The sequence below is a fragment of the Primulina eburnea genome, chromosome 4, assembly GCF_022965805.1.
Source record: "Primulina eburnea isolate SZY01 chromosome 4, ASM2296580v1, whole genome shotgun sequence".
Classification (NCBI taxonomy): Eukaryota; Viridiplantae; Streptophyta; class Magnoliopsida; order Lamiales; family Gesneriaceae; genus Primulina; species Primulina eburnea.
In genome coordinates, this window is record NC_133104.1 from 4,910,379 (window position 1) to 4,935,506 (window position 25,128).

The 25,128-nt window shown below is 34.5% G+C and overlaps 3 protein-coding genes across 3 annotated transcripts in view; 1 reads left to right on the forward strand and 2 right to left on the reverse strand.

The window, feature by feature from the left end:
* The window catches only part of LOC140830740 (uncharacterized), a 53,288-nt gene extending 43,365 nt beyond the window's left edge, over positions 1 to 9,923 (reverse strand). The window contains exon 1 of the transcript XR_012117668.1: positions 9,289 to 9,923. The gene's annotated coding sequence lies outside the window, so the exon portion shown is untranslated. The remainder of the gene's footprint in view (positions 1 to 9,288) is intronic.
* LOC140830738 (serine/threonine-protein kinase RUNKEL-like) lies at positions 3,901 to 16,293 on the forward strand. Its single transcript, XM_073194201.1, is given in 11 exon segments — positions 3,901 to 4,111; positions 4,207 to 4,296; positions 4,820 to 4,872; positions 5,039 to 5,114; positions 5,821 to 5,882; positions 5,964 to 6,042; positions 6,129 to 6,188; positions 6,321 to 7,988; positions 13,164 to 14,033; positions 14,813 to 15,245; positions 15,248 to 16,293. Coding segments are annotated over 11 exon segments (4,104 nt in total). The 5' UTR covers positions 3,901 to 4,063; the 3' UTR covers positions 15,913 to 16,293.
* Positions 16,294 to 18,243: 1,950 nt separating this feature from the next.
* LOC140830734 (acyl carrier protein 1, chloroplastic-like) lies at positions 18,244 to 21,002 on the reverse strand. Its single transcript, XM_073194192.1, has 4 exons — positions 20,816 to 21,002; positions 19,801 to 19,896; positions 18,906 to 19,028; positions 18,244 to 18,528 (listed from the first exon to the last, which is right to left on the reverse strand). The coding sequence occupies exons 1-4, from the start codon at positions 20,879 to 20,881 to the stop codon at positions 18,403 to 18,405; spliced, it is 411 nt and encodes a 136-aa protein (XP_073050293.1). The 5' UTR covers positions 20,882 to 21,002; the 3' UTR covers positions 18,244 to 18,402.
* Between the last annotated feature and the right edge of the window lie 4,126 nt (positions 21,003 to 25,128).

The following is a 25,128-nucleotide window of genomic DNA, read 5'->3' on the forward strand; positions in this document are numbered from 1 at the left end:
CCCGGGCAGAGCTGCGACCCTCCATCTGTCCCTCTAGGACCTTCATTTTTTGCTTTAAATCTTTCAACTCCTCTGCTGTAGTCGGAGCCCTTGACCCGGCACTATAATCTACACTCTCTTCACTCCCTTCCTCCTCCTCCTTCCGCCCCTGCTCCTGCTCTTGTTCCTGCTCCTGCTCCTGTTCTTGCTCTGGTGGCGGGTCACGTCGGGAAACTTCTTTCCGGGCCATAGCATGAACCATTGCATCAGCCATCATTTTTTTTAATTCCTCTCGCGTCATGGTTACAAGATTCTGGTCGGTATTATTAACATTTACTTGTCTTGAAGATTGTCCCCCGTCCCCCTGGGCCCGGGAGTTATCTTGGTTTGTTCTCCTGGTACGAGCCATATCAACGCCTCGAACTCAATATATTTCCCACAGACGGCGCCAATGATGAGATCCGCTGGAAAGGGGCGAGCGGGGTAAGGAGCTCCAATCGGATCAAATCAACAATTTATAATGTTTTGGGAATTTTGAATGAAGACAATGGCTTGAATGACACCTGCAAACAATGGAAAGAACTCGTGAATGGGCGCCGGAGGGGTTTCCGACGTAGCCACTCCGATGATAAAGTCAGAAGTTTTTTTTTTTTGATGATGAACTTCGAACAATATTTGAGGAGAAATACGTAGAATGCTTAAAGTTCAAAGGTTTTTCAGGATCATTTAATGATATTAATACCTGCTATTTATAGGTGAGGAATGGGTAGTTACCTTGATTCCTGCGTCACCTATTAAGTCGGTTTACCATACTAGCTTCTGATGACTTCTCGGACACTCCAAGCCCAAATTGTTCTGACAGATGGGATGGCCTGTAATGATTGCACTCGAGTGTGGTGCACTTATCGAGATGGTGCTATTCTCGAGATTGCCCAAGTGGTTATGCAACCGGGAAACTTACCAGGAAAGATGAGAAGGACCCGGTCCACTTTACGAGGACCCGTGCTAATAACTGAAAACTTCAACCGGTCGGGTAGACTTACCTGGACGCTCCTACCCGGATCCTAATGGGGGTATCAACGAAGATCAAAATTTCCTCCGATATATTTTTTTGCAGCTCTTAGTTTTGTGAAATACTTTACCAAAATAGATAGTCCTACTCTCATCACTTAATTAACTTTCAATACATGGAATATATTTATAAATTTATTTATCAGCAATCTATTTGATTTTCATCAAACTGTCCAACTCCTTGAACTTGATTATCTCAGGAACACAAAATCGAATAAATGTTTGACTCTTGATGGTTCAAGGATACAATTAGTCGTGGGTTCTCAACTTCATTGTGATTTTTGAATAAAATTTATTCTTATTCGGGCTAATCCTTATTAGCCTCATTGTTTTCATCAACCATTTATCAAGAAAGTCAGAACTTGTGTCTGACTGCACCATCGGATCATGGTAAGAGTGTCTAGTAATACTGTCTCATGATCTCTTAGGTATCACCGATAATGCGTGAAAGAACCTTACGTTATGATTATTGCACAATACGGCCCCTTCATCTTATATATTCTGATCGAATCAGCAATAATTGGTATAACGATAGCTGCAAATGAATTCAATAACGATATAATGTATATTTGATTAATGACAGTGACATGATATGTGCACCTGAGAAAACATCTTTCCATAAAAGCACATGTATTGCTCTGACCAGAAACTCCTTTCACTGTTAACTAATTAGATCATATAGGATATCTGCATCCATAGACAAACAGTAAATCTCAAAATTATACTCAACCTAGCCATCTGATGACCCACAATAGAGTTGGTAAACGAGTCAAAGTGAGGTGCTAATATGCATAGACTCTATGTTGTCCCAGATCAAAAGACTAATGGTGTACAATCATAAATACATGTTTTTACACTTGATAAGTGATAATCATTTGGAAAGTTCGATGTAGGGTTGATCAGTTCAGTGCATCATCAAATGATCACTCATTTGTATGAACATACAACGCTATGCTCTTACCAATGAAACATGACGTTTACATCACATATGATAATCTCAAGCTCAAACGACTTCTATCCTTATTTTAGGCGGCTGGTTTGACTGGAAACCTATTTAGAATATACAGTATACTTCTTAATGACTTTCATGATCTTACATTACGAGACATACGTCATGATACCTATTGTATATTCATTAGCTTTATCTATGCAGTTTGCATAGATACACAGATAAAGTAAATGTCACTGTTAAATAAACCGTTAAATATTATTGATTTTTACATCAGAGTCAATAATTTACAAACCACAAGTTGACTCACTGGACACTTACTCTAACAATCACTACATTAAAAGCTAACATGCATTTGTTTGTTGCTAATCGAAGAATGCAAGGTACATTTTATGGACATAAACCTTTGTCACACACACATATATGCATTTATTAGGCACCATTTTGTATGGAAGATGATATATATATATATATATATATATATATATATATATATATATATATATATATATATATATATATATATATATATATATTCCATACAATTTAGCTCAAATTTGACAAATTATTTAATTTATGAATTATTATGTTATTAATATATATTTAATTTATCATCATATTATGTATCATTCGTCATCTTCTCCCACGAATCAAATAGCGCTTTAAAATATCAAACTGACGAATCAAATAGCGCTTTAAAATATCAAACCGATACTATCATTGCATGCTTATGCTGAAAGCCAAATTACCGAAAGACAACAAGATACAAGTAACACATTAATAACGTTAAACTTCCATATCTATAGTATTTGTGAGCTCCAAATGGAAATTTGGTACCATCTAACCATAAAATCAGTAGAAAATACTCAGTTCCAGCATGAACTTAACAATTAACGTCAAACACTAATCAATGAAATCATTGATAGATCTTTTAGTATTAGGATCCAAAGGACCTTTATGATACTATATATTTGAATGTTTGATCTTAATTAACAAAACATAAGTAAAAAAAAGGACAAAGAAAACTCAATCGAACAAAAACGTTAAAATTGTGAGAAAATTTCTCAGATAACAAGGGAGCTCAAAAGAGGCGCCTAGCGAAGGAGGAATAATGCTAAACAACGAAACCCAATCGGTCCAACCATGAAAAATTTGACATTGAATCACTGAAAATTGATAGCAATATGTCAAGCAAATGACAATTAATTAATAAGAAATAATGCATTCATGAAATATTAACTACTAATAATAACTCCCATAATAAAATGTCACAACAAAAAATTCACAATTCAAATTTTTATATTTATAAATATTAAATTAAATTAATTTAAGTTTCAATTAAAAACCAAAACCGTGCATTAAGTCTGATTAAAAAACCTCAACTTACAAAAAATGTAAGACGATTTTAATTTAGTAAAAAAATAGTCCAAATCGTATTTGATCACTTCTCATATACATGATGAATATAATACTAATTATGATAATTTCCAGCTTCGCAAATAAATCAGCAAGACTCGTGTTTTGTTCATGTTATTGTATGTATAGTGTTTTTATTTACCCAACACATGACAGTTGTGCTAATTTTATAGAGTGAGTCTCATATGAGACCGTTTTACTGATCATAATCTGTGAGACGAGTCAACCCTACCCATATTCACACTAAAAAGTAATTTCTTAGCATAAAAAGTAATAATTTTTTATGGGTGACCCAAATAAGAGATCCCTCTCACAATTACGACCCGTGAGACCATCTCACACAAATTTTTGCCAATTTTATAAATCACGATCATTAATTTAACCATGATTATGGATAAATGATCGTGATTCATCATTTAATATACGTGTCTTGTTAGGCGGAGTAGAAAACCGAGACGACCGATATGAGAAATCTACCCAGGCCTATGACCCTTTGGCCTGGCCACGATCGTTTTCATTTGAAACATATTTTAATTTCAATTTAGCCCTTCTTCTTCCCGCTCACACATTTCTCCGTCTCCATCTCTCTAGCGTAGCTCAAAAATACATTTTTTTTTTCTTCAGGATTCGGAGAAAATAAGTGGTAGAATGAATCACTATCACATTTACGAAGCGATTGGCCGTGGGAAATTTTCGGTAACCGCACTTCGATTTATGCTCGATCTCGTTGAAATATCCCCAATTGTCAGGTGTTCGTTTCATGTGTCTGATTTATCTGCGTGTGGTGTCAGACGGTATATAAAGGACGGAAGAAGAAGACGATCGAGTATTTTGCAATTAAAAGCGTGGACAAAACGCATAGAACGAAGGTTCTTCAAGAAGTAAGCACACTTGAAAACTGTTTCTTTTTTAGTATTTCGATGTAATTTTGCTGCTGCATTGGTGCAGCCAATGGAAAAAATATAATTAATTTCACCACTATATCCAAACTACGCATTTCCTCCCAAAATGTCGATGTTAATTTCCAGTTTTGTGTAGCCCGAATAAGAAAATGGGACGCAGTGTGAAATTCCTCGATAATTTAATTTAGATTGACTTCAGTGGGTGCCATATCTCTACCAGTGCTGTAAGTTCTCAGTGCGGAGTAAGTGACCGGCTACCAATTTCTGCATGGCACTGTCAAAATCTTCCTTTTTGCTACTTGCTTATCGGAGCACCTTGTAACCTAAATGGCAGAATGTAGTTTTTTTAACTAGGATCGCTCTGCCCACTTCTTAGCAAGGATAATGAATCCAGTATGAAGACATTTAATTAGAAGAACTCAAGCTCAAAAGTTGCACCTATGTTTTTATCCACTTTTGGATTTATATATTTTCAAATCACGCATTTTTTCTTTGGTGACAGGTTCGAATTCTCCACACACTGGATCACTCCAATGTGCTGAAGTTCTATTCATGGTAAGTTTTGCAGTTATCTGAAGACAATCAAGATATACAATAGTCTTTCATTTTCAAGAGCAAACACAAAGCTGACTTTCATGCACCACTATAATATGCAGTTAGAGCCTATATTCTTATACGAGAACAACTTTTCTTATAGTGTTGTCTCTAAATGATAATATAGGTATGAAACATCAGCTCATTTGTGGTTAGTTCTGGAGTATTGTGTGGGAGGAGATCTGATGACTTTGTTGCAGCAGGTGATTTAATTTTAACAACTCATAGATGACATTAATTGAACACCACTATGCTTAGAGCCTTAGACAATGGTTTCTAGTTACGAATCTTAATTATGCAATTTGTTTCTAACACAACATATAAATAGGAAATGGGTTCTATTACTCTTAGTTTACTGAGTTTGTTTTTGAGTTGTTCTCTTAAACGACTTGAATTTTGTCCTATTCACAACTTGAGGTATTGTGATGTATGCCAGTCAAGCTGGTTTTTTTGTATATTTTGCAAAAAGCAGGTTGAAATATTCAATGACTTAAACTCAAAAACTTGGTCATGAAGCTTACAAGCTTGCAATACTTGATGAAATAGGTATATCAAGTTTATCTGCGTACAGATTGATAGTAAAATCTGAGAAATGTAATGGCTTACTACATATATCTTCTCTCATTTTCATTATTGAGCATTAATTTTGTGGTTTTATTCATGGCATGATCATATATCAGTTTGTCGGTTTTTACGGCCTCAAGCCTGTTATGTTTTAATAATGCTTGAATACAAACCCGAAATCAAAATTATATTTCAATATATCATTAGTAAACAATTGAATTTTAAGTTACCTATTGAAATTAATTGGACTGTTGAACCCACTTTTATTGCCAATACGAAATTATTTTATTTGGATTTCTTTGTATCTTTTGTCTGCTAAACAATTATATAATTGTTGACGAGCAGGATAGTAAGCTTCCAGAAGATTCTATATATGACTTGGCTCATGACCTTGTTCTAGCTCTACAGTAAGAGTCTCCTTTACTGAATCTTACTGCTTTGTAATTTGTACTAAATGTTTCTATTTTTTTAATGGCCTCATACATAAGGTACTTACATTCGAAGGGAATCATTTATTGTGACTTAAAACCATCAAACATACTTCTGGATGAAAATGGACACACGAAGGTATTATCTTCATCTTCCTCCACAGAGAATTGTGGTAGTCTTTTGATAATCTGGCAATGTTATCACTTAAACATTCTGTGACGCAGTTGTGTGATTTTGGATTGGCTAAAAAACTGAGTGATATATCATCGACGCCGGCTTCTCAGGTGGGATTTTTCGTTAGTAATTTCTCTATATTTGAAGTATGACCGACTGATATGGCTAACCGTGTAGGTATACTGAAAATGCTTAGTTTATCTCAGTAAATTAATCTTTTGTTCATGTTTTTGCATGTGTAGTTACCCCAAACAAAACGTGGAACCCCATGTTACATGGCTCCTGAATTATTCCAAGATGGAGGGGTTCACTCATATGCTTCTGATTTCTGGGCTCTAGGCTGTGTGCTGTATGAATGCTATACTGGAAGGCCTCCATTTGTTGGAAAAGAATTCACACAGTTGGCAAAGTCAATCGTTTTGGATGCAACTCCTGCTCTTCCTGGAACTCCAACCCGTGCATTTGAAAATTTGATAAATTCTTTGTTGACAAAAGATCCAGTTGAAAGGATGCAGTGGCCCGAACTTTGCAGTCATGCTTTTTGGAGGACAATATTTTCTCCATTGGCATTACCTTCTCAACCAGCTTTTGCTAATATGATTGAGGTGTCTTCTGAGCCACATCTTACAGAGCGCAATGTTGATAGGCCGATTCGGAACAAGACTCCACCTAAAACTTGCGGAATAATTTCAAGAGGCTCAAGTAAACAAGATGAAAATTTAAATCTTTGGGAAAAGGGAGAAGAAACACCAGTCAAAGGCGTAACGAGCAGTCGTAAAACTCATACAAATCCTTCATGCAGGATTCCCGATGGTAAGCACAAGAACCTTTTAAATAATACTGGAGGCTTGAATCTTCTGCGACTTTCAAGAATTGCTAAATGTAATATGCAGAGAGAAAATGAAAAGGAGAATTATAGGAGGCCATTACCTAGTAGCTCTAAGAATGATGCAGAAGTCAAAATTGAAAACAATGACATGGAACTCGATTTTAATGAGAACATTGAAGATGAGGGGCATGATGAAATAGAGGGATCTGAGAGCACATCATGCACTGTAGATGATAACTTGTCGACTCCAAGCAAGCATGAGGAGAAACCAGAAGAGATGGATAACCTAATTAGTCAGTCGGATAAGTCAAATGTGGTAGACACCCTTCTCTCAGAAGATTCAAAAACACAAGAACGGGAATTGTCTTCTGAGCAAATTGAAGTGAGTCATGTGGCAGCCACCCCACCCAGTGCTAATACTCAGCGGAAGGCTTCACGTATTAAAGATGTTTCAGGGAATGCTCTAGATTTTAATGCTACAAAATCATCTACAGATTTATCAGAGGCATTCTGGCACCCATCCGATCTCTCAGTAAGACCAGTTATGCCAAGCAGAAAACTTGATAAAGGATCAGACGCAATTCCTTCCCTTCCATTTGATGTATTTCCAGCATCTCATTTTACAAAAATGCCTAAAGAGAAACTGGATTCTTTGTGTAATGGAATTGTGAGCATATTGAATGGTAATTCGGCTTTAGGTGAGAAGCAAGGTGTTATAAGGTACCTCGATTGGTTAAGCAGCAATGTTGATGCTGCCAATGTTTTGACAAATGGTCCGATAATGCTAGTTCTTGTCAAAATGCTTAGGCAGTGTAAAGCTTCGGCTTTGCGTTTACAACTCTTATCCCTTATAGGTCTTTTAATCCGCCATTCAACTTTTATTGGCGATGATTTGTCATATTCTGGAATTCTAGGTGCTTTAACTGATGGCCTTCGAGACAGTCAGGAAAAAGTAAGAAGGTTCTCTATGGCAGCTTTGGGTGAATTGCTTTTTTACATATCTACTCTTAATGATCATGCTCTGGATAACAAGCCCCAGGAATCTCCATCTAGAGACAACCGGCCCTCTTCTGGATGGCAGGTTAGCTTTTCTCAAGCAGCCATGACCTTGGAAATTGTCAATCAAATATGGATATTTATTATTTTTCCGTCATATAATTGTAATAATAATACCGTTCTTTATGCATACTAGCCACCGAGGCACACGCGTTGCGTGTGTTATGAATATATGAGGATAATATATTAAACCTTCATGATTTTACAACACCATGACAGTAAATAATTTTGTAATTGATCCATGAAAAGCAAGGGTATTTAAATCTTAAATAAATATGTCAAACTCAATTTTGTACCTAACATGATATAGGCGTTGATCTTAAAAAATAATATCTTTTGAAACAATAATGTCGTATCATGTGAAATAATGATAAACTGTAATGTAAAAATAGCAAACGAATAGTCAGAATTGTCTAAAAAATATGAGAATATCATAAAACTAAAATTTATTGAATATAAAAACCTAAAATTTTGTCTTCTACATACACCTAATAAATTTTTAAAAAAATTTCAAGTTATAGATATCTTTAAGCATTTTGTGCATACGTTAAACCAACTGTAGTCAATCGTAATAAGAAAATATTCATTTTATCGAATCATACTATAATTCAACCTAAACATACAAAATAAATAGGACAATCTATTAAAGCGTGCTATAAAAAATTGATATGACAGAACAAAATGTAACCTTCTGCAAAGATTTCGCTAAATACATGACAAATAAAGTAAAAATTGGCAAACTCCTTTTATTTGCCAAAAAAAAAAACCGACATATTGTAAGTAGATGATTTGACAAAGATGAAGAATACAAATTGTAGCAATAGTGACAGAATATAAAGTTAAGACAAACAATTATAAAATTAATTTCGCTACAATTAAATCATGATCGGAATACACATAATATATTTTACTTAAGTTGAAATAGAAATAAACAAATTAAGTAGATAGAACAATGAAAATAATAAATTTGTAAATCCATGCTAAGGTATAGTTTATTACTGTAATACAAAAATTTTAAAAACCTGCGGCTTTAGCTATTTATGGACATTATTTTTCGGATACCTGCCTCCATCATACGCATTCTTCATGTATGAATCTTCAGATTTAAATACATATGCATCAAAGATTCAAATATGTCAGATAAGTAAAGGTGGAAGTGTGTCATATAAATTTTTAGATTTTGACATCAGAACTCTGCTAGATCTTGAAGCATTTGAATTTAAAATCTACCAACCAAAATGTAAATTTGTCTGTAAATATTATAATAAAACAATGTATAAAAAGCCCTAATATAATGATTTAGTGATCTGTTGAGAATAATTTACTTCGAATGGATTCAACACATAATAGTCTCATAATCCACATTTCAATTCCCTATATGAATGCGAGAAACACATGATTCCAATTAGATTTCATGTTTTAGTGAGACTGACGCTAATAGATTTATGATACAAACTCAAGAAATCGGGGAAGAAGAAAGGCCGCAACTTTATTATGTGCTTATATCTGAGAGAATTTTTGGAATAGAGGAGAGATCATGAGTGCAGATAGAATCGCGTGATTAGGAGAATAATTAAATAAACGTAGATGTATTAAGACAACTGATAGATGATTGAAATTGAACAGCTAATAATTAAAAAATATAATGTAATTTTGCACTTTATATTTTATATTTGGTTTCATTGACACATTTTTCTAAGATTTTTGAGGCGTTGGATTAAAAACTGCATTGAAACCCACCCACAACAAATTTAGCAAAATTAAGCATAGAAAGTAAATTTCATACATGGTGAACACAAATGAAGGAGGAGAAGGTATCGTGCACGGTTATCCGTAATTGATTATAGAATTTTAAAGTTTTTGCACGCTATTTGATATCTTAGCAAATGTTCATTTTATAAGAATTTTAATCAAAACCATGATTTTTGGGTGATTATTCACATCCTTCGATGGTAGGAAGATAGTTTTAATCAAAGCCATGATTTTTGGGTGATTATTCACATCCTTCGATGGTAGGAAGATAGTCGGGATATAATTGATGAAAATTAAAAAGATTCGCATGTTCAACCAACGAAATCTTATCTCCATTTTATAATGTTATTAATATTTTTTGTGGCACTGAAAAGTTAATATTGTTAAGCAGTCACTTCTCCTGGCTGATACTCAAATTCAATATTTTTTCTATGTTTAGGGAGATCACTTGGGTATTTCATGAGCACGACTTTTTTCCAAGAAATAAAAAGATTGTGTATGCTTTTTGGTTAATTATTTTCGGTGTCAATGTTATGTTATTTGTTGGGTAGATGAATGTGTATCGTGAATTAGAGTTCATCGTTGAAGAACAAATTTTAAATGGTTTCATTACGCACTTTATCTTTATATTTGGTTTCATTAACAAACATTTTTTTAAGATTGTTGAGTCGTTGGATTATACTCTGCAATAAAACCCGCACATAACAAATTTAGCAAAATTAAACACATAAAGTTTAATTTTTTTTATTATTATTCAAAACATTCAATTATTGGAGTCGGTTCAAACATCAACAAATTTAATAAAAATCAACACAAAAAGTATATGTAATTTTTTATTATTAAAAAAATTCAATTATTGGATTATGTTAAAACATTTAATTTTCTTTATTTTTTATGTTTTTTTTTTTAATTTAAACAAATTGTTGTTTGGTTTTTTGGGAGGCCAAATGTTTGACCTTAATAATATACGGAGTGTTCCAAAACACTCACAACCAGAAAGTTTTCTACTTCCTGAAAGAGCAAAATAACTATTATTTTGAAATATAGAAAACCTAATAGTGAATATAATTAACTGCTTTGAAGCCAACCAAAAAAACACAAATCACGCACAGAAAAACTATCAAAAACAAAATCTAACATGTATAGCCGTTTTTTACCTGAAATGTCGACCTGCAGGATGAGCAATTCGATCGATGGTGAGTCAGATTGCTCCTTATATTATCTCGCAAAAAGAATCACAAACAAATCAAATATGTAAGCCGATTCTTACCTGGAATGTCGCCCTGACGGATGAGCAGTTCGATCTAAAAGGTGCGTCCGATTGCGCCTTCTATTCTCTTGCTGAAGGAGTTGGGAGAGAAATTTTGTAGAATTGAATTGGGTCGGGTTATAGATTATGGGCTGAAAGGTGTTGGCTTATATTTCGGATTATGTAGGTATAATGAGGGGCAAAAAGTGATATAAATAATTTGGTGTCTTACATGCCAGTTTTTATAATGTGATCAGATTTAAAAAAAAAAATAGATAGAATAAAGAAATCATAAGGCAAACCTTAATTTAATGTTGACTGCAACAGGACATCCCACGATCAGCCCATGTCTGCGAACCCCACGATACCATTTCGGACCAATCCTCTTCAGTGGAACATCCTTAAATCCTGACTTTTCGAACCACTCAATGTACTCTTCCTCTTTTGGAAAAAGCAACCAAACATCTGCAAAGAAGCGAGACAACCAAAATGTAGGATACACATGACCAATTATGCAAGCCTTCTCCCTGAGTCGAAGAACTCTGTAAGCCTCTTGATTCCACGCTGTGGGTCTGGCCAGTACTCGATACTAATAAGATTCACAAAATCGTAGAACTTTTAAGAGATTTCCAATGAATTATTTCAAGAGTTTATATGCAAATGCTTTAACTAATTAAGCAACTGCACCAATATTTGCCTAGTTTTTCCTATACATGTTTCATCAACCCAAAATTATTCATTAAAAGCCATGAACCAGAGCCTTCAATTCACAATATCCAAATGAACCATCAATTAAAGATGCACACAGGACGTCTTGATAAAAATAACTTTTGGTGGCTCATACATAATACAAAGATAGTTTGAAGCAACAACATCAGTCAAACTTTCAATAACACTAATATAACATCTGATGAAACTATGCCCTAATTCGTAAGCCTCATTCAAAGTATTTTTTTTAAAAAACATGATTCAAGCCAACTGAAGTTCAAGTACTGGATCCGATAAAGCTAAATATCATCAAACACACAATGTAGCCGCACATTTTAGACCCTTGTGATCGACGAAACATTAAGAACAAACATGAAAGATCAGGACAACCCTCATCCCCAAATGTAGTGCCTATGCCTCGAGGCATGTTTCACAGCCGAGATTCATACAACACAATAAAGAAGCATTCTATTTTTTTTTCATAACATGGAATAACTTTAACATGATAGATCTCCTAAGGCCTGTCCAAATATACAGTCAACATTAAATCAATCCTTTTTCAAGCTCCAGCTTTCAGTATAGGTCATAGCCATTCTAGCAACTGCTCCTATCACAACACGATGATGGTGATTGTCAATGCATACATAAAGGTACTTAACAGATATGCAAATAAGAAAAAGTTCAAACTTTTTTTACAAATTGAGAATTTTATTAAAGCGTATAAAAAAGTATTCATGTTTTTTAGGTAAAACCTTGTTATAGCATGACAATTTTTTAAAGCACTGAAAGGCAGGATGTTTGGTGAAAGCGTTGATCATCATCAAATAGCTATATTTGTTTATATCTGAAACCAATAGAAAATTATATTTTCGCAGTGCATTCATCAAAACTAATGTGTACAGAGAAATAACAAAACACCAAAAAACCAAAATCAGAGAAATAATAACCTAAAAACTAACAAAGACAACAAAGCGCAACCTAGGATAAAGACATACATGGTTACGCCCTATAATCTGAAGAGGCTGAAGGGAGGAAGATATTTGTGAACTTACCAGAGGAAACTAATGTAAGTTTTCTTGTCCGGAAAATTGATTTTGAACCGGCAGACAGGAAAACAATGGATTTGTTGGAGGAGATAGTGCAGACGAAAGCGGATTCTATGAAGGTGAAGCAACAATATCTGAGAGAATTGTGCAGAGTCGGTGTGAGGGAAGGTTAATTTATGAAGATGATGCAGAGAGAATCGTGAGGAAGAAGTTTATGGAACGGTTTTGTTGGAGATTTGGAAAGATTTTGAGAGAGAGATATTACTGTGTTGAAGCAAAAGGGCAAAAGAGGAAGAAAAATTGGTGTCCGCAGGGTAGTTTTTATGAGCCTCTCAGATTTAATAAAATAGTAAAGATGAATGCAGATTTGCATAATGTTCTTGTTTACTTATTTGCATGTGGGTATATTATGTTTTTTTATGGTAGTTTTTACAATCGTTGGCAGGTTCCAAGTTCTTTGATCTCTTTGATTTCATCGGTTTTACGGAAAGGAGAGGATGATCTAACCCAGCTTTATGCTTTAAGAACAATAGAGAACATCTCTAGTCATGGTGGCTACTGGGCGATTCGTTTCACCAGCCAGGATGTAATTAACAATCTCTGCTACATATTTAGGGCTCCCGGGAAACAAGAAAACATGAAGCTCACAGCAGGATCATGTTTGGTTCGTTTGGTTCGCTTTAGCCCTTCCAGCATGCAACAAGTTCTAGAGAAACTCCCCATTAAGGACATCATATCGAGCCTTTTCAAGGGAAATCAACGAGAACAGCAAATCAGTTTGAACCTTCTAAATATGGCGATGCTCAGTAATCATTTGGCGACAAATGTTGGACGTCAATTTCTTTCCTTGATGGAAGATAAGAATCTTCTTCCGAACCTGTTATCTCTTATTGAGAAGGGAAGTGAAGTTCTGAAGGGAAAGACAATGGTTTTTGTGGCTTTACTATGTAAAATTGGAAAGAGATGGCTCCCACATCTTTTTTGCAATGCAAGAATTCTTTCAGCTGTAGATAGGCTTTCAAAAGAGAAAGATAAATACTTGCAGCATTGTCTAGATTCTTTTGTGCAAGCTGTGGCATCTATAGTACCAGGTCTGCTAGAAACAATAACTGGAGATGTTCAGCAACTTATGGGTGGCAGACGTCATGGACAAGTTATTGGTCAAAACAGCCGAAATTCTGCAAAGAACAGTATTCATTTCTTTCCTGTGGTTCTTCATCTTTTAGGGAGTTCTTTATTCAAGCGTTCAATTATCACTGAGCATGTCTTGCAGCAGGTGGCAAATCTTCTTAAACTGACAGAGTCACCTTTCCAGGTACATGAGTGCAAACTGAAGCTGTTGTCTGTTGTATATTATGAATGTTAACTTTTATGAATCCATAATTCTTCTTTTCATATACCACAGCATAACGTATTTTGAATATCATTGAATGTGTTCCATTTGTGAACTAATGAAAAGGCTTAAAACTTTATTTCAAAGCTTGATAAAGTTAAACATACATAAAAAACGCTAATTGTTGGTTTATCCTAATAATACATTAGATTTGTTGTAGAAAGTAGTAAACACTTATTTTCATCTTCCACGCTTTTGTTTATTTTCTTGTGCCCAACTTTAAAGTCTTGTACACAGAATGCTTCCTAGTCTATGTATATTTTTGTCCACAATTCTTACGGCCCATATCTTTTTTGTCATATGTTTTCTTCCACGATACTGGCAACAAAATACATTTGCATCAAAGGGAAATCCCTTATATTGTATTTAGGTTTAATTCAATTTACTCTTCTACTTTCTGGTCCAGACTTGTCCTTGCTCAGGTCGCCAATATGCATTTATGAACATCTCTTCTGGAATATCACACAATGATAATTAAAAGCTAAATATGTTTGTATATTGACAGTTGAGGGGGTTAATCTTAAACTGCATCATCACCCCTTCTGAAAAGCATAATGAGCTTTTTCTTGTAATTATTATTTGCAATTTTTGAAAGGGGTTGACTTTTATTGTGTTTTTGTTGACCGGGACTGTCTTTGCTTTCTAATACATGAATAGGTTATATCCTGCAAAATAATGTCCAATTTCTTATATAATTTCAGGGCAGAGACGACTTTCAGACAACTCTTTTGCGAGTTCTAGAATCAATCACAGAAGAGCCATCAACATTCGATAATTACCCCGTTATTTTCTTCTGTCAAGTTCTCCCTAGTCTGACTGCTATATACAAAGGAAACAAAGATGGAGATGCTAGATTTTTATGCTTGAAAATTTTCTTTGATGTCATGGTTCTTATACTGAATGATGCATCAAAGGATAAGAAGTGGCCAGAAGATGTGAAGTCAATATCGAATGATTATTTTCTCCCTCTCTACCCATCTTTGATTGTGGATGAAGATCCCATTCCAATGTACGCTCAGAAACTTCTCGTGATGCTTATTGAGTCCAATCACATTAAAATCTCAGACATTCTTCACATGAAAGCAGTTTCACAGTGCTTTGATTTTCTGCTTGGTGACTTTTCAACTATCAATGTAAGCATGTAATGCTCTATCTTGCTTTAGCATCTGCTCCAGAACTAGAAATCAAGATCCTCTCTCAATTAAAAGTAGTACGAAAGATTGGAAACTTTTTAGAGTTCGTACATGCCAAGGAGATGGAAGATTTCATTGAACCGACTCTTGGCCTTTGTAGGGCATTCCTTTTACGTTCGTTAAGCTCAAAGGTCTTTGTCTATTCGAGGGATCCCACACTCTTATCTGGTAACTCCAGTGAATGTGCCATAGACCAGCAGCAATGCATAAAAGATATAATGGACTTTAGTGGCAATGTAGGAGTCTTGCTAGAGTTGAGCAAGTCCAGTGAAGCGAATATTTCAGATTTGGCTTCCGAATGTGTCACTTTATTGTTCCAGGCAGCACCAAGAGAAGCTACCATGAATTTGATGATGAATCTATCCAAGGTCTCCATGCTCCTTGACCCCAGGAGCAATGGTGTTGCCCATTTGGTGGTAGAACGAACTTTACACAGTCTTGGTTTTGCCATTCGACTGCATCTGACACATTCAATGATACTTTCTGTCAGTACGTCGGAGTTAGCAAAGATCGAAGCTCTTGTATCACAGTTAAGAAGTTCGAGCATACATAATATTGTTGATGCCGCTTTTCAGGTGGCCTTGGAGTTGCAGAGGATACCTCACTAGCTAGGAGTTCTCATCGGTAACGTTCACATGTATTGCTGTTTTGATAAATCTTCATCTTTGGCTCCAAATCAGAAGGACTTTCCTTGGCACATTTTGTGGCTGATATACCTGATTTCCTTTCTTTATAGGAATTGAAACAAGGAAATAAATAGGAATGACGCCCCTGGACGTGCATCAATCGACTGCCTTCAAGTTTGTCCATGTTTTCTTTGTGTTACTGTACCTATATTTGTATCAAATGAGGAATCCTTAACTGTTCCATGCATCATTCATGGACTCAAAAATTGCAATCCAACTTGTTTTTTTTATTCAGTGTCGATACTTCTGAACTGAACCTGTATTAAAAGTGTTGCTTTGTGCTAATAAAACGAATCCGAATTGTCCTGATTTGTTTGGTTTTGATAAATTATGAAAATATGTTTTATCTTGAAATTCCTTGCTGTTAAAACCACTTTTGTTCTCGGTAAACGCAAATGAGGAGTAAAAGCTTGAATACGGGCATTCTTATAAAGGTAGGAAGTATATTAGTTTTAGAGCCTTGTTTTGGTAGAAATGATTGGAGGTAAAAAAAACATCGGTGACTCGAACACTCAATAATTAGCATGACACTAGCAAACAACCTTAACCTCTCCCCACATGCACACCACTTGCAATCCATTACATATGATATCCGCTTGAGATAACATATCATCGACTTGATGGAGGTTTCTTGACCAACGATTTAAAGAATTCCCCTCTCCTTAGTCATGATGTCAGGAGAAGCATCTGGTATATCCAGCGCTATTGTTGAAACGCCAGATAAATTCTCGCAGAGTTTCAGTTTCTTGCTGCTTCATCACAAACATGCTCAAATAATTTCTTTGGTGCCTCTTGCTGCTAGCAAATCTATGCAAGAAAGCAGCAGAAAAATCCTCGAAAGACCGTAGAGAGTTGGGCTGCAAGGTTTTAAATCATTGTTGGACTGACCTCACCAACGTGCCCAGAAACACCTTACACTTAACTTCATCTGAATACTGATGCAACATAGCTGCGTTCTCAAACCTTTCCAAATGTTCTTCTGGGTCAGTACGTCCATCGTATTCTCCCACATTTGATTGTCGGAAACTTGGAGAAAGCCCTTCTTTCAAAATGGCAAGTGAAAAAAGACTTCCTCTATTGGGTGCCGACGCTCTGTTTCCCAACTGCTGCCTCAACATCCGTATTTCCTTCCACATCTCTCCCATCTCCATATTCCCCTTGTTTGGGAGGGGCTGTGTCTCTTCAACCCTGCTCTAATGGCCCTCAACATTTTCCTCTCGCTTCTGGCGAGTGGCCTGTTCCTCAGCAAACATAGATTCTTGGTTCCTCTTCATGGCCTCGTCCACTGTCCGGGTAATAAATTGGCCCAACTGTTCGAGGGTCAAGTTCCTCACCTTCTCACTGGGACGAGGTTGCTCGACCCTTGTCTCGTGACGGGGCTGCTCAGCTCTTGTCTCCTGACGAGGTTGTTCATGCCTCGTCTCAAGGCACGGTTGTTCCTGCCTTGTCTCAACATGCGATTGTTCGGGTCCCATATGAGAACACGACGATGCTGAGACAACTCTTCTGCTCCCTCTCGTGCCCACCATCTCTACGTCTCAACTCAAAGTTTCCCACAGACGGCGTCAAGTGATACTCACGAAAAATTTAAGGTCCGATTCCAGCAAGTGTCATTAATCCAAACACATGTTTTGAAATTGTCATGAGCCTGAAATCACGAATTAGCCCGTTGGAAGAGGGTCAAGAGGGTGTTCCGGCGTATCCCCTCCGACGCTCAAGTCAGAGACTGATGATATAAAGGTGAGCAGCTAAGGGTGCTGCTGAAAAATAATATAGTGAATAAATGAATTTTACGCTCAAACCAGATATTTATAAGAGAATACCTGAGCCTTTCATGGCCCTCCTGGGCCTGGAGTTTAGGGCTGATTTGGATAGACCCATCCATGAGGTATGACATTATTCATCATCTCATCAGATAATTGATACACAACCAAATTTGTTAATCAGAGCATAGATAGCGCATTAAATTTACAATTTAAACAGATACATGAACAAAATATCTTTAATACCAAGAAGAAAATGCAAATTTGCCTAAAAATGTATTTTTTTTAGCTTTTTACCATTTAGTTTTAATTTTATATATTTACTAAAATGAAAATTAGAAAAAATTGAATAATATATAGAACACGGACCGTGCGGGTTTGGCTTTGCCCCCACACACAGCACTAACATGGATACAGCATCAACACTGTCTTAGCATGCCAGAGAACCTTAAAATTATTTCAACAAGTGCAAGAACAAAAAGGACCGAAATATCTCATAATATAAGGATAAATTATATAATGCAATCCAAGTCCAACAAGAAAATGAAAACAAAGCAGGCTAGAGTTCCTCCAGATAAATCATAACAAGATGAGACATGGATTCTCAACAACACCATGGGAAATAAATCTATGTTCCTAAGGAACTTTCCTAGCACTTCTTCTCCAAGAGCTTCTCGATCATATCAGCTGCTTCTTGAACGTTAGTGATACTCTGGGCGCTTTCTTCCTCCACGCTGATCCCAAACTCTTCTTCCAGTCCCATCACAATCTCAACCTAAGTGAAGAACAGTTTCAAAGTCATCGGTTATCACAATGAATTGTCATTAGCCAAGTTATGTGTAAATGGTAATAAACGTGCCACCTACAAACAATGTATATAAGTTCAGAGCTGGTATCAATGCAAAACGAGAGAAACAATCTTGTGAAAAACTGAAGAAATTTAATTCATGGTGGTGTTTGATGGCTTCCAATACAAGTAGCCAAACATTTCTGGATCTTACTGGATGAAGGACTAATACTCAACTTCTCTCACCATGATGGAGCCTCGCAGCCTTAAATTTTCAGACAAGATTGAGGCAATAAGGTTGTTATTAAAGGGTTTCGCTGCACATGCATGCACCTTTATTATTGTAATGTCAGCTAAGGAATTACCGTGTCAAGTGAATCAGCACCAAGTGTAGCAAACTTTGATTCTCCGGAGACTTCACGATCAGCAGAAAGTGCCAGTTGCTTTCTTACAATCTCACACACTTTCTCCACTGTTTCTGGTCTAGCCTGATGGAGGGGGGCAGCAAGGCTTGTTATAAGAAACAAATTTTGAACGATATGCAGTATGACAATGCAACAAAGAAAAGACTCTCCCAATATCTCCATAGATTTGAATGCTAACACAAACAAACCCTCGAATGAAGATAGTAGAAACACATACAAACACTCATGCACTTATATACCAGCGACGTGCACATTCGTTATCTGCGAGAATCATGGTCATGGAGATAATTTAAGAAGTTACCCATAAAAAACTAAAAATCAATCACTTTTGGATTAACTATAAATTTAATAATAATTAATAGGCAATACTTCAAATGGTAGAAACATCAAATTAAGAAAAATATAGAAACATGAAACCTCGAACCTTTATCAAATTATTTCTATAGGAAATTCCCAATTTCCTGGAAAAAACAAGTGTATTTTTGTACACAGAATTAAAGGTACAAAAAGTGTTTTTTCTTAGAAGCGCTGCCTTGATAAAAAATACAGATATGAGTTCACATAAGTCTATCATTTATGAGTAAAAGTTTATTGGGAATTTTAGGATATAATTGCTCATGTTCTCTCGAAATTAGTCAATGATAAATTATGCATCTTTATGACATCTGATACATAAAAAAACTTTAATTGTTAAAGGAGGTATGGTCTTGCCTCCTGAATCTTAGTAATACAACAAATTATTGACTAACTTAAGATTAAATGTCAAAAATCTCACATCAGCAAGATGTGAGATGGTATACTAGTAAAGAACGATTATGATGATAATGAAACATACTGCACAGGAAACTCGGAAACGAGTAGGTGGCTTTGATCTGAGTGATGGGAAGCCCTTTCCATTGAATGAAAACGAAGCCCTTCTAAAATTCGAAACCTGCACGTTTGCATTATTATAAGACTCCAGAAATAAAAATTTCGACTTAAAATAGCTTTACAGGAAATTATTAACAATTGAATTCCTTAACATTTATTGGCAAAGCCATGATATCCATATAGAAAACTTAATGGAACTGCATTCACAAAATAACTAAAAATGTTGCATCACTTCATGCAATCTCCTTTTATAGCACTAAAATCAGGAATTGAATCCTCATGAATTAGCTCATAATACTGGAAAATCATCATTCATAAGTGTCATATCATAATGAAAACTACATTGACATTCAGGAGTAAATTATCGTGCATCAGTTACACAAGCGTAAGCGTAAGATGATTGAAGAATGTGAAATTGTACATTGCATATAAGCAACCAAATAAAAGAAACTCATATCTAATGTATTTGATCCAAAAGCTATTAGCCGATTTAATTCACTCGATCGTATTTTAATCTAAGAAATCATACTTATAGCCAAAAACATGAAAATTATTACCATGAATTTCTCTTTGGAGATCAATAAATCACAAAGAAATTCAGACCCATTTTAGGAGTTCATGAGATTTTACATCCAAGAAGCGAGAGCTAAAGCAACCCATTACGCAACAAAATCCAACATTTTTACAGTAATATACACTAACAGCTCAAGTTTTATTCCAGGAGTGAAATTAATGGTTCAAACTCAAAATCCATAAAAAGATAAATTATTTAACAAGAAAATAAAAAAACAATAGAATCAATATCAGAAATAAAACTTCCATGCATCCACTAACAAAAAGATCAGATTTTTTTAATCAACAAAAAATAGAAAATCCTCAAAAAACATCCAGATCACCAAGATTTCCCGTCAACATTCAACCAAGAAATCATCAAAACTCACAAAAACTGCTAAAACACGAGAGATCGCAAAGACTGTAACCTGCTTCTGCTTGGAGGGGAAAGAAACAGATCCAAATGAGACAGAAGAAGCAGTTAAAGATGCCATTTTTCTGATGAGATCAAAGGTAAGAGAAAAGAACGGATCTGAAACTTTGAGAAGAGGGTGGCGGAGAGCACGAAGAGCGTGTCCCTGTGTTTATAATAAATACTCTAAACTGCGTGTGACAGTGGGGATGGTGGAAAAGTTCTTTCGTTTTAAATGATATATATAAAATCTATTTCTTTATTTTATTTTGGAAAAAATATATTTTAATTTTTTTGCAATGAAGAACTTATAAATGGATGTTTCCCCAACTAATTTTTCAGGATTTTATTTTAAATCTAAAGAAAAAATAAAATTAGATTATTCATATATATATATATATATATTATATCTCAAACATTATAATAATATTATTTAATTTACTCATGACTAATAATAACTATTATTAAAAAAAATATTTCTTCATAATAATTCTTCTTTGTCATAAAATTAAAAAAGTAGATATCTTTTGAGATGGTATCACGAATCTTTATCTGTGAAACGCGTCAACCATATCGATATTCACAATAAAAAATAATACTCTTAACATAAAAAATAATAATTTTCCATGGATGACCCAAACAAGAGGTCCTCTCACAAAATACGACTAGTGAGATCGTCTTACACAAGTTTTTGTCAAATTATTATAATAATTATTCAGTATTATTAAATAAAATAACGATAGTTATAATTGTGTTAATCATAACAACAATTTTTATTTTATTAATTGTTATCACGAAATAGTTTTTATTACAATAATAAATTAATAATAATAAATGTAATTATCAATAATATTATATATTATTAAATTTTGTAATAATAAAATATATATATATATGTAAAAAACAAATGTTTGTATTAAATTTATAATTTCATACTATTTTAATAATTAACCAAAAAATTATAATATTAAACACATCGACAGTTTCAAATTAGAGATTTCTATTTTATACAAAATTTAATAAATTATTTTTAAAATTAGATATTATACATTATAAGCTCTTCAAATAGCTTCTAAAATATAAGGTTCTCCATGGAAAAATACTCATAAGCCTTTTTTTATATATAAATTTGTTTTTTTTTTTACAAAATTTTATAAAAAATTTAAAGTTGTTGTGAGGCCAGTGCATTTAATTACCAAATAATAGGAATTTGATAACCCAAACTACAAAAACAAGTAAACCTTTTTCGGTTGGAACTACAAAAAATTCAGCATCAAGAATATCCCAAAAATTTCAACAAGATAACAACATTTATATGTTCGAAAATAGAGTCCAATATATCAAACCAAACGTCAATAACATGCAGAGCCAACCATGTTCGATATCAAATCTCTTTTAACAATGTACTTATGGTAGAAGATCATGCACTACAAGAAAAACGACTTTCCGCAGCACGTCATCAACAGCGTACATTAAAAGTACGCTGCGAATACTACTTTTCACGGCGTGCATCCACCCGTGCGCCGTTAATAGTGTTGCACTTGATACTATTAACGGCGTGCATTAAAAGCACGCTGCGGATAGTACTATCGACGGCGTGCATATAAAGCACGCTGCGGATAGTAACTTGATACTATTAACAGCGTGCATTAAAAGCACGCTGCGGATATTACTACGGACAGCGTGCATTAAACGCATGCTGCGGATAGTAATATTTGCAGCATGCTTTTTTGTATGCTGTTAATAAATTATATAAACAACAGCGCACAATAAACGCACACCGTTAATAGTAATATTAACGACGTGCAAGTTTATGCGTGTTGTTAAAAATAAATCTTTTTTTAAAAAAAAATCGTTTTCAGACATTAACAGCGTACATTAATCGCAAGCCGTTAATAGTATTATTCACGGCCTGCATATTATTAGCACGCTGCGGAAAATGAGGTCATTTCGATTTCACATTTAGCGACGGTTTATCTAAAACCGTCGCCGATGTAAACTCGAATGGCATAAACATTTAACGACGGTATCTAAAACCGTCGCCGATGTACATCGGCAACGGTTATCAAATACCGTCGCTAAAAGAATACATCGGCGACGGTTTAGTAACAAACCGTCGCAAACAATCGCAAATTATCTATTTAAATCCTATCTCCGTTGCACTGTCCTCCACACCATTTAACAAGACTTAAAATTTTCTCTGCTAATATGATTTTAATTTCGATTTAGATACCTGTTTTATTTCAATTTTTGGTTAATTTTTTAATTGTATTTTTTATTAAAATTTGTTAAATTATAAAAGTTAATTTTTTTTATATTTACGCAAATTTAGCGACGGTTTTTAGAACCGTCGCAGAATTTTAAACCGTCGCTCTAATTAAAGACCGTCGCTATATCAGCGACAGAATTACAATTCCGAACCGTCGCTGCCAGGCGAGGCGACGGTTTTATATAAACCGTCGCTAATATTTTGTTTTTTTATGACTTTTAACGGTGTACGCATGAATGCTGTGGAAAGTTGTATTAACAGCGTACATAAGCACGCCGTTGATAATAGTATTAACAGCGTGCAATGCACGCCGCGGATAATCTTGTACTTTTAACCGCTTGCAACTTTGCAGCGTGCAATGCGCGCTGCGGAATGCCCGTATGCGCGCTGCGGAAAACCATTTTTGTTGTAGTGATGGTTTCGAGGTTTGGAGAGGTATCACTCAACCAACTTGGTGTGGAGAGTTTTATGAATAACGACGTATGAGCTTATGTGGAAAAAAACTCCAGTGGGAACGAAGACCGGACAAGGCCTCGAGAGAGCTCAAGGTCGGAATATCCTTTAGTCGTTACAATAAAAGTATCACACCAAATAAAATCCAACACTAAAGTATACGAACATACAAAGCGAGAAGCAGCAGAGATTCTCACTATTCTGGCTTCAATCGATTGAGAGGCCACTTGGGCTAGCTGGTAAGAGCTCCGCCGACCTGATTTCCGGCAGCAAGGGGAAGCGATGGTGGAAGAAGATACCGAGAGAGAGCAGACGAGAATGGTGCTTGGCACTGGAAAGAATCGAGAATGGTTTAATTGATTGAGTTTTGGAATAAAATTGAGCTCTCACAATTGTTTTAAGAAAAAATACGTGTTCAAATAATTATTATTCTATTAAAATATTTTTATAGTTCTGATTTTTTTAAAAAATTCTAAAAATATCGAAATAACTTTCATTTATTCATTAAAAACTATACTTGAAAATATACTTTTAAAACATTGTCATAAATTTGTACAAAAAAATACCAAAAAAAATATATATATTTTAAGTTTCTCACTTATAAATCTAAAAACATTTTTAAAATATTTGTTCAAACAGATCGTAATAAATATATTGTTTTAAATCATTTAAATCAAACATTTTCATAATTTCCCTTAATATTTTGGCAAAATAAAATATTATATATAATTTATATACAAATGAAATCATATGCTTCAATTAAATAATACTTCCTACTATAAAAATACATATTTACACCACAATTCCAGTTGTATATCAAATTTATTCGCCCTTTATTATATACTTGTATAAGGATGTGTGAGTGTCTACCAATATCATTAACTCAATGAATCTTTCGTATTTTAATGTAAGTTGTGATATACATATTGATTATTCAAGAACTAACGTTTTACCAAATCATAAGAAGATAAATACTCCAAATATAACGTAAATAATAGACCATTTGTTATTTTATTACACCTAAATATGTATAGAGTAGGTCTTAGGTGAGACGATCTTACGAATCTTTATCTGTGAGACGGGTCAACCAAACCGATATTCACAATAAAAAATAATACTCTTAGTATAAAAAAGTAATACTTTTTAATGGATAACTCAAATAAGAGATCCGTCTTACAAAATACGACCCGTGAGACCTCTCAAACAAGTTTTTATATATATATATATATATATATATATATATATATATATATATATATATATATATATATATCAATAAATTCTCTACAAATTAAGCAGTCTAAAATAACACCTAAATATGCATATATCATAAATGCTATGCAAATTAAGTAGTCGTTCGGTACAACAAATAAGAGCTGTATTGATAATATATAAGCCTTCATTTAATGTTCCTTCCGCAAATTAAGAAAACTAATGCAAACCCAATGCTTGTTACAAATAACTTGTTGCTTCGATGCTACATGTGGGATATTGCCCTCACATAGTTTGAATAGGCAAGATTCACATATATATATGTGATTTTTAAAAAAATTAGTGGATCTCATGTATGTGTGGCTAAATTTGGGCCCTTAATTCTATCATGGGGT

Bases quoted from the DNA above. Each gene is read 5' to 3' on its own strand.
- LOC140830734 (XM_073194192.1), bottom strand. From the start codon at position 20,881: ATGGCATCTTTAACTGCTTCTTCTGTCTCATTTGGATCTGTTTCTTTC. The intron at 19,029-19,800 runs GTATGTTTCATT...CCCCTCCATCAG, and splicing joins GTTTCCGAGTTTCCTGTGCA to GCTAGACCAGAAACAGTGGA. The intron at 18,529-18,905 runs GTAATTCCTTAG...TTCTTCACTTAG, and splicing joins GTGCTGATTCACTTGACACG to GTTGAGATTGTGATGGGACT.